The sequence below is a fragment of the Hyla sarda genome, chromosome 7, assembly GCF_029499605.1.
Source record: "Hyla sarda isolate aHylSar1 chromosome 7, aHylSar1.hap1, whole genome shotgun sequence".
In the NCBI taxonomy this organism is placed as follows: domain Eukaryota; kingdom Metazoa; phylum Chordata; class Amphibia; order Anura; family Hylidae; genus Hyla; species Hyla sarda.
In genome coordinates, this window is record NC_079195.1 from 106324827 (window position 1) to 106337552 (window position 12726).

A 12726-nucleotide genomic window follows, 5' to 3' on the forward strand; every position below is an offset into this window, starting at 1 on the left:
TGAAAGAAATTATCTGATTGGTTGCTATGGGCAACTCAGCAACTTTTCTTCTGGACAGGTTTTGAAGAATCTCCCCCTTCTTGTGCCAACTTGGGATCTCTGTCTGTGATACCCAGTCCAACTTGGCTCCAGCCTCCACTCACCTTTAAAGGGGTACTCCGGTGGAAAACTTTTTTTTAAATCAACTGGTGCCAGAAAGTTAAACAGATTTGTAAATTACCTCTATTAAAAATTCTTAATCCTTCCAGTACCTATTAGCTGCTGTATACTACAGAGGAAATTCTCTTCTATTTGGGATTCCTTTTCTGTCACGACCACAGTGCTCTCTGCTGACACCTCTGTCCATTTTGGGAAATGTCCAGAGCAGCATATGTTTGCTATGGGGATTTTCTTCTGCTCTGGACAGTTCCTAAAATGGACAGAGGTGTCAGTAGAGAGCACTGTGGTCGTGACAGAAAAGAAATCCCTTAAATAGAAAATAAATTGTACTGTAGTATACAGCTGCTAATAAGTACTGAAAGGATTATAAAATTTTAATAGAAATCATTTAAATATCTGTTTAACTTTCTGGTACCAGTTGATTTAAAAAAAAAAAAAAAGTTTTTCACAGGAGTACCTGCCTTTCACCGCTCGCTACATGATGGCACAGTCAGATATATAACTCATCTCTGACATCATATAGTGAGCGGTTATAGGGAGGTAGAAAATAGCAACTAGTCCATTCATAAGCCACACACTTTACCTTTTTTGCCCCCTGCTTGGGTGAGGCTGAGGCCTCTTGGATTTATTACAGAAATAGCACAGCAGCACAGAGTATTTCTGGAGGGAACTGTAGTGAGGCAGACTGTCTGAAATACTCTGTGCTGCTGGGAAGCCTACTCCATCTTCTATCTGCCTTTTACCGCCCCCTACATGATGGCACAGTCAGAAATATAAGTTATATTTCACATATAACTAAGTCAGACTGTTCCATCATGTAGGGAGCGGTGAAAGGCAGGTAGAAAATACATACAATTATACAATTCATAAGCCACCCACCTAGCCAGGCTAGCCTGTTTATGTGTCCATGCAGATGCCGACTGAGAAAGCTGGATGAGAGATCAGGGCACTTCTTCGGCAGGGCTCTGTACACTGAGGACAAGCGGGGCTCTGTACACCGAGGACAGGCGGGGCTCTGTACACTGAGGACAAGCAAGGATCTGTACACTGAGGACAAGCGGGGCTCTGTACACCGAGGACAGGCGGGGCTGTGTACACAGTGTACAGAGTTCCACTTATCCTCAGTGTACAGAGCCCCGCTTGTCCTCAGTGTACAGAGCACCGCTTGTCCTCGGTGTACAGAGCACCACTTGTCCTCGGAGGACAAGCAGGCCCTGTACACTGAGGAAAAGTGGGGCCCTGTACACTGAGGACAGGCGGGGCTCTATATACTTAGGACAAGTGGGGCCCTGTACACTGAGGACAAATGGGGCCCTGTACACTGAAGACAAGCGGGGCTCTGTACACTGAGGACAAGCAGGGCCCTGGACACTGAGGACAAGCGGGGCCCTGGACACTGAGGACAAGCGGGGCCCTGTACACTGAGGACAAGCGGGGCCCTGTACACTGAGGACAAGTGGGGCCCTGTACACTGAGGACAAGCAGGGCTCTGTACACTGAGGACAAGCGGGGATCTGTGCACTGAGGACAGGCGGGGCTCTGTACACAGTGTACAGAGTTCCACTTATCCTCAGTGTACAGAGCCCCGCTTGTCCTCAGTGTACAGAGCACCGCTTGTCCTCGGTGTACAGAGCACCGCTTGTCCTCGGAGGACAAGCAGGCCCTGTACACTGAGGAAAAGTTGGGCCCTGTACACTGAGGAAAAGTTGGGCCCTGTACACTGAGGACAGGTGGGGCTCTGTACACTGAGGACAAGTGGGGCCCTGTACAATGAGGACAAATGGGGCCCTGTACACTGAAGACAAGCGGGGCTCTGTACACTGAGGACAAGCAGGGCCCTGGACACTGAGGACAAGCGGGGCCCTGTACACTGAGGACAAGCGGGGCCCTGTACACTGAGGACAAGTGGGACCCTGTACACTGAGGACAAGCAGGGCTCTGTACACTGAGGACAAGTGGGGATCTGTGCACTGAGGACAGGCGGGGCTCTGTTCACTGAGGACAAGCAAGGATCTGTACACTGAGGACAAGCGGGGCTCTGTACACCGAGGACAGGCGGGGCTGTGTACACAGTGTACAGAGTTCCACTTATCCTCAGTGTACAGAGCCCCGCTTGTCCTCAGTGTACAGAGCACCGCTTGTCCTCGGTGTACAGAGCACCACTTGTCCTCGGAGGACAAGCAGGCCCTGTACACTGAGGAAAAGTGGGGCCCTGTACACTGAGGACAGGCGGGGCTCTGTATACTGAGGACAAGTGGGGCCCTGTACACTGAGGACAAATGGGGCCCTGTACACTGAAGACAAGCGGGGCTCTGTACACTGAGGACAAGCAGGGCCCTGGACACTGAGGACAAGCGGGGCCCTGGACACTGAGGACAAGCGGGGCCCTGTACACTGAGGACAAGCGGGGCCCTGTACACTGAGGACAAGTGGGGCCCTGTACACTGAGGACAAGCAGGGCTCTGTACACTGAGGACAAGCGGGGATCTGTGCACTGAGGACAGGCGGGGCTCTGTACACAGTGTACAGAGTTCCACTTATCCTCAGTATACAGAGCCCCGCTTGTCCTCAGTGTACAGAGCACCGCTTGTCCTCGGTGTACAGAGCACCGCCTGTCCTCGGTGTACAGAGCACCGCTTGTCCTCGGAGGACAAGCAGGCCCTGTACACTGAGGAAAAGTTGGGCCCTGTACACTGAGGAAAAGTTGGGCCCTGTACACTGAGGACAGGTGGGGCTCTGTACACTGAGGACAAGTGGGGCCCTGTACAATGAGGACAAATGGGGCCCTGTACACTGAAGACAAGCGGGGCTCTGTACACTGAGGACAAGCAGGGCCCTGGACACTGAGGACAAGCAGGGCCCTGGACACTGAGGACAAGCGGGGCCCTGTACACTGAGGACAAGTGGGGCCCTGTACACTGAGGACAAGCAGGGCTCTGTACACTGAGGACAAGCGGGGATCTGTGCACTGAGGACAGGTGGGGCTCTGTACACAGTGCACAGAGTTCCGCTTATCCTCAGTGTACAGAGTCCCGCTTATCCTCAGTGTACAGAGCCCCGCTTATCCTCAGTGTACAGAGCCCCGCATGTCCTCAGTGTACAGAGCCCCGCTTGTCCTCAGTGTACAGAGTCCCGCTTGTCCTTGGAGGACAAGCAGGCCCTGTACACTGAGGACACACTGGGCCATGTACACTGAGGACAAGCAGGGCTCTGTACATTGAGGACAAGCAGGGTTCTGTACACTGAGAACAGGCGGGGCTCTGTACACTGAGGACAAGCAGGGATCTGTACACTGAGGGCAAGCGGGGCTCTGTACACCGAGGACAGGCGGTGCTCTGTACACAGTGTACAGAGTTCCGCTTATCCTCAGTGTACAGAGCCCCGCTTGTCCTCAGTGTACAGGACCCGCTTGTCCTCAGTGTACAGGGCCCCTCTTGTCCTCCGAGGACAAGCGGGGCCCTGTACACTGAGGACAAGCGGGGCCCTGTACACTGAGGACAAGCGGGGCCCTGTACACTGAGGACAAGTGGGGCCCTGTAGACTGAGGACAAGCGGGGCTCTGTACACTGAGGACAAGCGGGGCCCTGTACACTAAGGACAAGCGGGGCTCTGTACACTGAGGACAAGCAGGGCTCTGTACACTGAGGACAAGCAGGGCTCTGTGCACTGAGGACAAGCAGGGCTCTATGCACTGAGGACAAGCAGGGATCTGTGCACTGAGGACAGGCGGGGCTCTGTACACAGTGCACAGAGTTCCGCTTATCCTCAGTGTACAGAGCCCCGCTTATCCTCAGTGTACAGAGCCCCGCTTGTCCTCAGTGTACAGAGCCCCGCTTGTCCTCGGAGGACAAGCAGGCCCTGTACACTGAGGTCACACTGGGCCCTGTACACTGAGGACAAGTGGGGCTCTGTACACTGAGGACAAGTGAGGCTCTGTACACTGAGGACAAGCAGAGCTGTGTACACTGAGGACAAGCAGGGCTCTGTACACTGAGGACAAGCAGCGATCTGTACACTAAGGGCAAGCGGGGCTCTGTACACAGTGTACAGAGTTCCGCTTATCCTCAGTGTACAGAGCCCCGCTTGTCCTCGGAGGACAAGCAGGCCCTGTACACTGAGGAAAAGTGTGGCCCTGTACACTGAGGACAGGCGGGGCTCTGTACACTGAGCCCCGCTTGTCCTCGGAGGACAAGCAGGCCCTGTACACTGAGGACACACGGGGCCCTGAATACTGAGGACAAGTGGGGCCCTGTACACTGAGGACAAGTGAGGCCCTGTACACTGAGGACAAGCGGAGCTCCGTACACTGAGGACAAGCAGGGCTCCGTACCTGAGGAAAAGCGGGGTACCGTACCTGAGGACAAGTGGGCCCTGTACGAGCGAGCAGGGCGGCGGGCGCACAGTGAGCTCCAACGTGGGCGCGGTGACGTGACCTCCGACGTGGCCACGGTGACGTGACCTCACGCGCCGCGGTGCCACGCCGGAGTTCAAAGCGCATCTCCCAGGCAGCCACTGAGGTTCTCTTACAGGGCTGCCTTGGCTGTTTGGGAGATGCCAAACAGCAGCCAGCAGCATCGTTCTCCGGGTCCGGGTGTTTGCCGGGCAATTAGATAAAATTTTTATTTTATTTAATGTGGCAGGCGGCGGACAGCGGGCCCTTTCCCCCGTCCGGGCCTTCGGATGAGGGCAGAATGGACCGGCCTGTCAGTCCGCCCCTGGTAGCTGGCACGGTTGGCATCTATTCTCTCACCAATCCACTGTTTGGGCAAGGCTGGATACAGTTGGGTATTATGGAGGGGCCCTCACTCTTTATATTTCCACCCTTAGGTCAGTGGACCAGCGTCATTTAACCCCTTAAATCCCTGTTACTTATTCAAAACGCATATTTTTTTCATCCATTGTTTACTATCGTTTTTTTTCCGCACAAACACAATCTTGATTTTTTTTCTGAATCTGATTGTTCTCAAATAACATTAAACATTTAAGCATAAAAAACAGGTTTACTACAGAGGAATAAGAGGAGAAAGGTTTATTTGTCACAGTCATATATAAGACAATGCTCGAATAAGAAACCAACTTCAGTGAATAGGAAGCTGCCGAATAAGAAACCAACTTCAGTGAATAGGAAGCTGCCGAATAAGAAACCAACTTCAGTGAATAGGAAGCTGCCGAATAAGAAACCAACTTCAGTGAATAGGAAGCTGCCGAATAAGAAACCAACTTCAGTGAATAGGAAGCTGCCGAATAAGAAACCAACTTCAGTGAATAGGAAGCTGCCGAATAAGAAACCAACTTCAGTGAATAGGAAGCTGCCGAATAGGAAACCAACTTCAGCCTCGTGATTATCATGATATTGATCATCATCAGCCATAATCATATCGTGACAGCAGTGAGTTACGTGTATAACGAGAAAAAAATAAAATAAAATAATAATACGATCCGTGCAGGTCACGTGTTTTCTGTTGAGAATGGAGCTCCAGTCTGCAGCTAGACCCCCATGGCTTTTTATCGCGCTCAGATCCCGCCCTCAGCTGCTTAGGACCAATCAGACCCCTCTCTTCCGTCGCACGCTGTCAGTAGGTGTGGGCGGAGCTTGCAGAATGTATTAGAGTGGCTGCCGGGAAATTTTTGGCGCGAGTTTCTTGTTGTGGCTGACAAAGTTTCCCGCCTTCTGAGCACCATGCCTGTGGAAGAGCTGTCCTCCCTCGAGCGGCCCGGTAACTGTTCACACTTCTCTCCCGTTAGGCGGTTAGCGTTGTCTATATGCAGCCGTGGTCCGTGCACGGTTGTATTTGTGGGGGGGCTGGTTAGCGCTGTGTATGGGTGGCATGGCGGGAGCGGGATCATAGCTGTGTGTCTGGGGTAAGCCTGACAGCCCTCCGTATGGGGGTGTCCTGCCGTTTTGGGGTTACTAGGCTGCACCAATTATTTTTAGTCCCTTTGTTAGACAGTGATTGCAATGTTCTGTTTATGTATATAGGAATCCTCATATATCCCAGTATATACTGTTGTCTTTCAGGTCCACCTGTATCTGTCACATGTTGAGGATTCCTCCACAATGCAGATGTGAGCACAGACTTATACTTGTGGTCTCCAAAGTGTGCACCTCCAGATGATGCAAATCTCCCAGCATTCCTGGACTGGGACCTGAAGTGTTGCAAAAGCTGGAGGTCTACAGTTTGGAGACCACTGTTTATAAATGTTTTTTGGGGGCTCTACAGTGACCTGGTGGTGTTCCTTGATACTGTGACTGTAGGGCAGCATTGCTAACCAGGGTGCCTCCAGCTGTTGCAAAACTACAACTCCCAGCATGCCTGGACAGCCAAAGGCTGTCTGGACATGCTGGGAGTTGTAGTTTTGCAACAGCTGAAGGCACCCAGGTTGACAAACACTGCTTTAGGATTTCCTTGTGGTGTAGAAAGCTCCCAGTAGTGACCTACTTAAATTGGGGTGTAGAAAGGGAGTTGGCACCTGATGCCATTTGTCTCTGCATGTGAGGTAGCCAAATGCTACTCTGGAGCAAAATCGCCAATATAAGGAAACTTCAGTCTGCACCTTTTGGGTCTTCGGACTTTGCTGTGATTGAGATATAGATAAAAAAATATATATGTGTGTATATGTGTATGTGTGTGTATATGTATATGTGTGTGTGTGTGTATATGTGTGTGTGTGTGTGTGTATATATATATATATATATATATATATATATATATATATATATGTATATATATATATATATATATATATATATATATATATAATAAAAAAAAAAAAAAAAATTGGGGATCGACCAATATTGATTTTTTTTTTTTTTTTTTAGAGCCGATAACCTGTGAACTTTCAGGCCAATAGCCGATAACTTATATCGTTGTTCCGTGCATTTTAATTCCCCCCCCCCAAAAAAAATATCCTTGGTAAAATGAGGGTGCATGTGTGGGTATACCTTGATCTGTTTCTTGCCCCGCAGAAGCTGCTGCAGATCAATGATTTAAAGCGGGTGCTTTAAATCAATGAACTGCAGTAGCTTTTGTGGGCCCAGAGACCGCTGTCGCCACCCACTTCTGTCCCCCTTCCTGTCCTGGGTCTTGAGTCCAACCACTGCCGCTGCCAGATTGCCTCCCCCTGCCTATCCTCTGGCCAAAGACTGTCACTGCTGCTGCCCCATTGCCTCCCCCATCCCTGGTTTTATAATGACCTGTTCACGCGGTCCGCGCTACTTCTGGCTCCTGCAGCGTCCTGCACTGTTGCTGCGCGCTGTGCAATGACGAGTGACGTCCTCAATGTGACGTCACCGTCAGTGGCCCGGCGCACAGTGACAGCTCAGGATGCTACGGAGCCAGAAGTAGCGCGGACACCGGGAACAGGTAATTATAAAACCGGGGATGGGGGAGGCAATGGGGCAGTGGTGGTATGGCCAGAGGGGAGGTAATCGGGCAGTGGCGGTGGTTGGACTCAGGAACCCAGGACAGGCGGTGGTCTCTGGCCCTGCAAAAGTCGCTGCAGTTCATTGATTTAAAGCGCCCGCATTATCAGCAAGGTAATTGCCGATACCGATAACTTAGAAAATCATGAGTATCTGCTGATATCGTCCAAACCGATAATCTGTCGATCCCTAATATATATATCCCCTAGATGATGACCTCTTTGAAGCATACTCTTCTGCACCTGCGGGACAATTTATAGTCCAGTGTTGTGTCCCACTAGATCTATAAAGGGGTCCTGAATCTCGTGTGATAAACATCTCATTGCTTTACATAAGCTGCAGTTCACTGACACGTGGTTCTTTATGTAACTGCTTACAATAGGATTGCTTTAGGGCATGTATTCCTAAGTTATGAAAGCATAGCTGGCTGTAATCTATATCCGAGCATAATTGTGATCTGCTGTTTCTTATGCAATTTCTAATATACACGTGTCTACAATGCTGCTGACATAACCAGTGCAGTAGAATGGGCCCTTGGTTAAGGCTGGGTTCACACCACGTTTTTTACAATACAGTTCCCGTCTCAGGTTTTTGATAAACTGATTCCTCAAAACCTGACTAAACTGTATCAAAACATGTGCAAATTTTAACCCGTGTACGGTTTGAAAAAATGTCCGGTTGCATCAAATTTTTTTTTTAGTGTACATTTTTAACTTTACTCCATTATGAAAAATAACTTGTTTGATATTCCAAGAAAAAACTGTGCAAAGTCAAAAACCGTACGGTGCAAGCTCAATGGAACTGTACGCTCATACGGTTCTGTATGATTCCCATTGACTCCCATGTTAAAAAATAAAACGTATACGGTGTAATATGGTTTTTCACCCAGACCAAAAACCGTGGTAGGCTACGGTTTTGGGTACAGGGACAAAACCGTACAAGACGCAAAACAGATGCAACTGGATGCATCGTTTGGCATACAGTTTTCAATATGGTTTTTACATTGAAAATGTATACGGGAACTGTATTGAGAGAAACGTGGTGTGAATGCACCCTAACCTGTGTAATCCAAGGGTTAACTGAATAGGACTAAAGGTCAGTCATGTGACAACCCCACATGTCATGCTGCTAAACAGGGGAGTCATCTTGGGTACATGGGGCGATTAGATCTGTCAAAATGTAAGGCTATGTTCACATACAACAGATTTGTTAGTAATATCTGCAAAGAAGGTTTTTCCATTTTAGAAATTTCTGCATTGTTTGCTTGTGAACTAACCCTAAAAATGATTGTTTGGGCAGGCTAGTGCAGGTACATGATTCTGTATCTCTATTGAAACAAGATATAAAGAAGTTGAACCATAAATATATTACCAGTCAGCCGCAAAGGTGGTAAATGTATGGTGAAGAGCCATATTTGAATGGAGCATTGGCCTTTCTTCCACAAAGTTGCTCCATGTAAAATCTATGGACTGCCAACGAGAAGCGGGGTGCGGCACTTACGGAAATAGCGGAAATGCTGCAGTGTTTAATGGAGCAGCAGTATATTACTCAACCACTGCTCTTTTTCGACAGGGGAATAGGGACCCCATTTTGGCAATTGGTATCAAAGTATGCAGAACCACAAGTCAAAAGTTTATCAAACCAGTGTTTAAAGGAATTGGACAGAATAGGTGATGATATCCACAAATTAGTTGAAATAGGCCCAGTTCACATAGGCAAAACATTTGTGGACATTCTGCACACTTCACTAACTGGGTTGGTGGAAGTGCGCATTCTCATACAGCAATGCATTTCCTTGCGGAATAAGCAAAAACATTGACAATTGCAAAGACATTAAACATGTTAAATCAGGATTTCCACAACAGAAACATCTGGCAAGGAAATTCTGCCTTTTGCACAATGCAGCAGCTGCTGAATTTCTGGAAATTCTGCCGTGTGAACATGTGCATGACTAGGAGCGGCTGCCTCACTGATGGTATTCCTTTCTGGCTGCTTTTGGGGGATATTTGCCTGTGCACATGGCCTAAAAGCACAGGAAAAAATGTGGGTCAAGTGAGTCACTTACTTTGAGTCATTTTTACTGTCAATCTTGTAATGTCTATACATGCAGGATAGGTTCCAGCATACACTGAGCAAACAGCATTCAGAAGATATTCCTGTATTCTCATTGTTTTTGAAAACTTCATCAGTTTAGCCCACAAAATACATGGACTGCTCCTTCCAAAAATCTGAAATAACAATTTTCTATGCACTCAGTTTCTCCAGAGGCCGAGATGGATCCATCTCCTGATGGAGTAATAACTGCAGGTATGATTAAAGAAGAAGAAAAACTTGAGAAGGCATCTGAAGCAGCGGAGCAAAAGATGATGGAAAAGGTATGTCAGTATAGGGGGAGACTTATAATTGCACTTATTTATTTTTTGGCTATTTCAGGCACACAAAATGTTGCATGTGCGCCTAAGCACTTTTTTGTGACTTTCGGGAGTACGCAGCCTTGCCTAAGCAACTTTGTTATCCCTTTGCAGTGGTCATGAATTTATGAAGTGCAAATGTCGCATGTAGGCAGTCGCAAAACCCTCAAATGTTGCAAGTCAAAGCCAGGTCAGACCTAGCTCACTTGGACTGGCAAAGCTACAGCTCCCTTGTTGCCAAAACGTCATACAGTAATGGCTCCATTGGGGGACACAGACCGTGGGTGTATGCTACTGTCTCTAGGAGGTATGACACTATGGCAAAAGTCGGCTCCTCCCAGCAGGATATACCCGCCTCCAGGCCCTGAGCTAATCAGTTTTAGCTTAGTGTCTGAAGGAGGTGGACATGGTCTAGAATTCTCCAGACCAGGTCTTCCGTTTTATTATTTTCCTAGTTAGGGAATGTGTTCGTTTTTTATTTTTTCTTTCATGTTTTCAGGTGGGGACTCAGGAACTGCGGCTCACTGTTTCCCCATTGTGATTGAGGGGGCACGGACATTGCGTATATGCGCTGTTCACCCCCTCTCGCCAACGGTCAGCGCCTGGGGTTGTACCTCATGGGTCCGGGTCCCCCTATTCCCTGCTCGCCTCGCTCGCACATGGTAGCTCGGCGTGATGCAAGTGACAAAAAGCTGACTGAAGACTCCACAGAAGACTCCATTAGGTAAGTTCTTCTGACACTGTGTGTGTGTGTGTGTGTGTGTGTGTGTGTGTGTGTGTGTAATATTCCTTCCATTAGGTGCTGACTCGCAACCTCTGGAGACCCTCAGTTTTTGGCCCACCTTTCAGGGTCTAATGGGGCTGGCCTGTGCTAGAGGCTTAATCTATATTATTCTGGGGAGAGCAGCGGCATATTTGGATGAATGGGTTAGTTTTTTTTCTATGCACGTGTTACTATGCGGCTGACAGCTGCGGCACTTGTACTGTACGGGCGCATGAAGCGCCGACTGACTTTCACTTAAGCAGCAGACAGCTGCCGGCACATATCGGTCTTGCCCGCTCACTTCCCTGCGAGCGCATATGCGGGACGACGTGTGCTCGGGGCAAGGAGCGGGCGCCACTATTATTCTTCATCTGCATTTCGGCGGCAGGGGCGCTATAGCTCTGCCCACAGGTTCGCCAGAGCTTACTGGAGGCGCGAATTGTCCGCCCATCAGTGCTGTGCGCGTGGCAGGGCAGGGGCCAATCAGACAGTCCCCCTGCTCCAGGCACACCCCTCTCCGGTTATTGGCTAGTCTGTTCTCCTGTCTACATAGATCGGAGTTTCCTCACAGCAGCTGCCACAGGGGACACAGTACTGTTCCTCCCTCTAAACAGACAACTGGACTGTTGGTCTCCTATTTTGTCTGTATGACATGTAATTCCAAAATGCCTGGTTCTGCTGAACCCACTGGCTCTGCCTGCTCCACTGCTCCCCCTAGCTCCCCCGGATGCTCTTACCATTCCTGGGTTTCTTCCTATCCCAGTATATGGCTGACTTGACTCAAGTCTCCCGTTCGGTGGCTGAGGCCTCCCGTGACGTGCTGTGGGTCTCCTAGCGGCCCTCCGCCGCTCCATGTGGCTTAAGGCGTGGGATGCGGATGCCGCCTCCAAAAGGTCTCTCACGGAGCTTCCTTTTACTGGTACCTGTCTTTTTGGCAAGCGCCTTGATGAGACTTATCTCTGAGGCAATGGCGGGTAAGAGTTACTTGTTGCCTCAAAATAAGGCTCGCTCTACTTCCCAGAGGAAGTCTTCTTCCTTCGGTTCCTTTTGGCCCAAATAAGGGGTCTGGGCAGGCGCCTTCGCGGGACAAGAAGGCTCCCTCGTTCTGGACACGTCCGTCTTTGAAGTCGGACACCAACCGTTCTGGCCATTTTGCGGCCAAATTGGGAAACCGCAATCCCACTTACGCATGAAGGGAAGCCCCCACCCGCAGATTTTTCTCAGGTGGGAGGTAGTCTTACTTTATCGACACTCAGGACTCTTGGGTCAGAGACGTGGTGTCCAACGGATACCGAATCGAATTTGCCTCCCTTCCGAGGGATTGTCCTTTTTTTTTTTTTTTTTTTTTTTCCCCCCAGTCCCGAGCCCCCCGGTCTCCTTCTCTGGGAAGCAGTTTCGGGAGGCCCTCCAGTCCCTGTTCCTCCAGGGGAACGTTTTCGGGGTTTCTATTCCAATCTTTGTGGTCCCCAAGAAAGGCGATTCTGAGCGACCAATTCTGGACCTCAAGCATCTCAACCGTCATCTTCTCATCCGCCACTTCCGAATGGAATCTCTCCATTCGGTAGTGGCATCCCTAGAACAAGGAGTTTTTCTTCGGTGGACATCAAGGATGCCTACCTCCATGTTCCAATATTTCCCGGCCATCAGCGGTACCTCCGCTTTGCGGTTCCGGAGGGGCATTTTTAATTCTTAGCCCTACCCTTTGGTCTTGCCACTTCTCCTCCGGGTCTTTACCAAGATCCTTGCGCCAGTGATGGCCCTTTTGCGGTCGAGAGGAGTCTCAGTGCTCCCTTTCCTGGACGACCTTCTCATCAAGGCTCCCACTAGTCCAGACTCTAAAGAATGTGGATCTCTCTCCAGACCCTGAATCGCTTCAGGTGGATGGTCAACAGGGACAGGTCTGTCCTCTCTCCCACCCAGTCTCTGATCTTCTTGGGACTTCAATTCAACTCTGCCTCTGCCCAGATTTG

The 12726-nt window shown here is 49.6% G+C and overlaps 1 protein-coding gene across 3 annotated transcripts in view; it reads left to right on the forward strand.

Moving 5' to 3' along the window:
• Positions 1–5418: 5418 nt before the first annotated feature.
• HELLS (helicase, lymphoid specific) overlaps positions 5419–12726 on the forward strand; it is a 56173-nt gene continuing 48865 nt past the window's right edge. Inside the window, exons 1-3 of one of the 3 annotated variants that reach the window (XM_056530325.1) lie at positions 5890–5933; positions 6179–6225; positions 9839–9957. In XM_056530325.1, coding sequence (XP_056386300.1) covers positions 5923–5933; positions 6179–6225; positions 9839–9957 — 177 coding nt within the window. In that variant the 5' untranslated portion in view covers positions 5890–5922. The other 2 variants (XM_056530326.1, XM_056530327.1) reach the window with 2 other exon arrangements.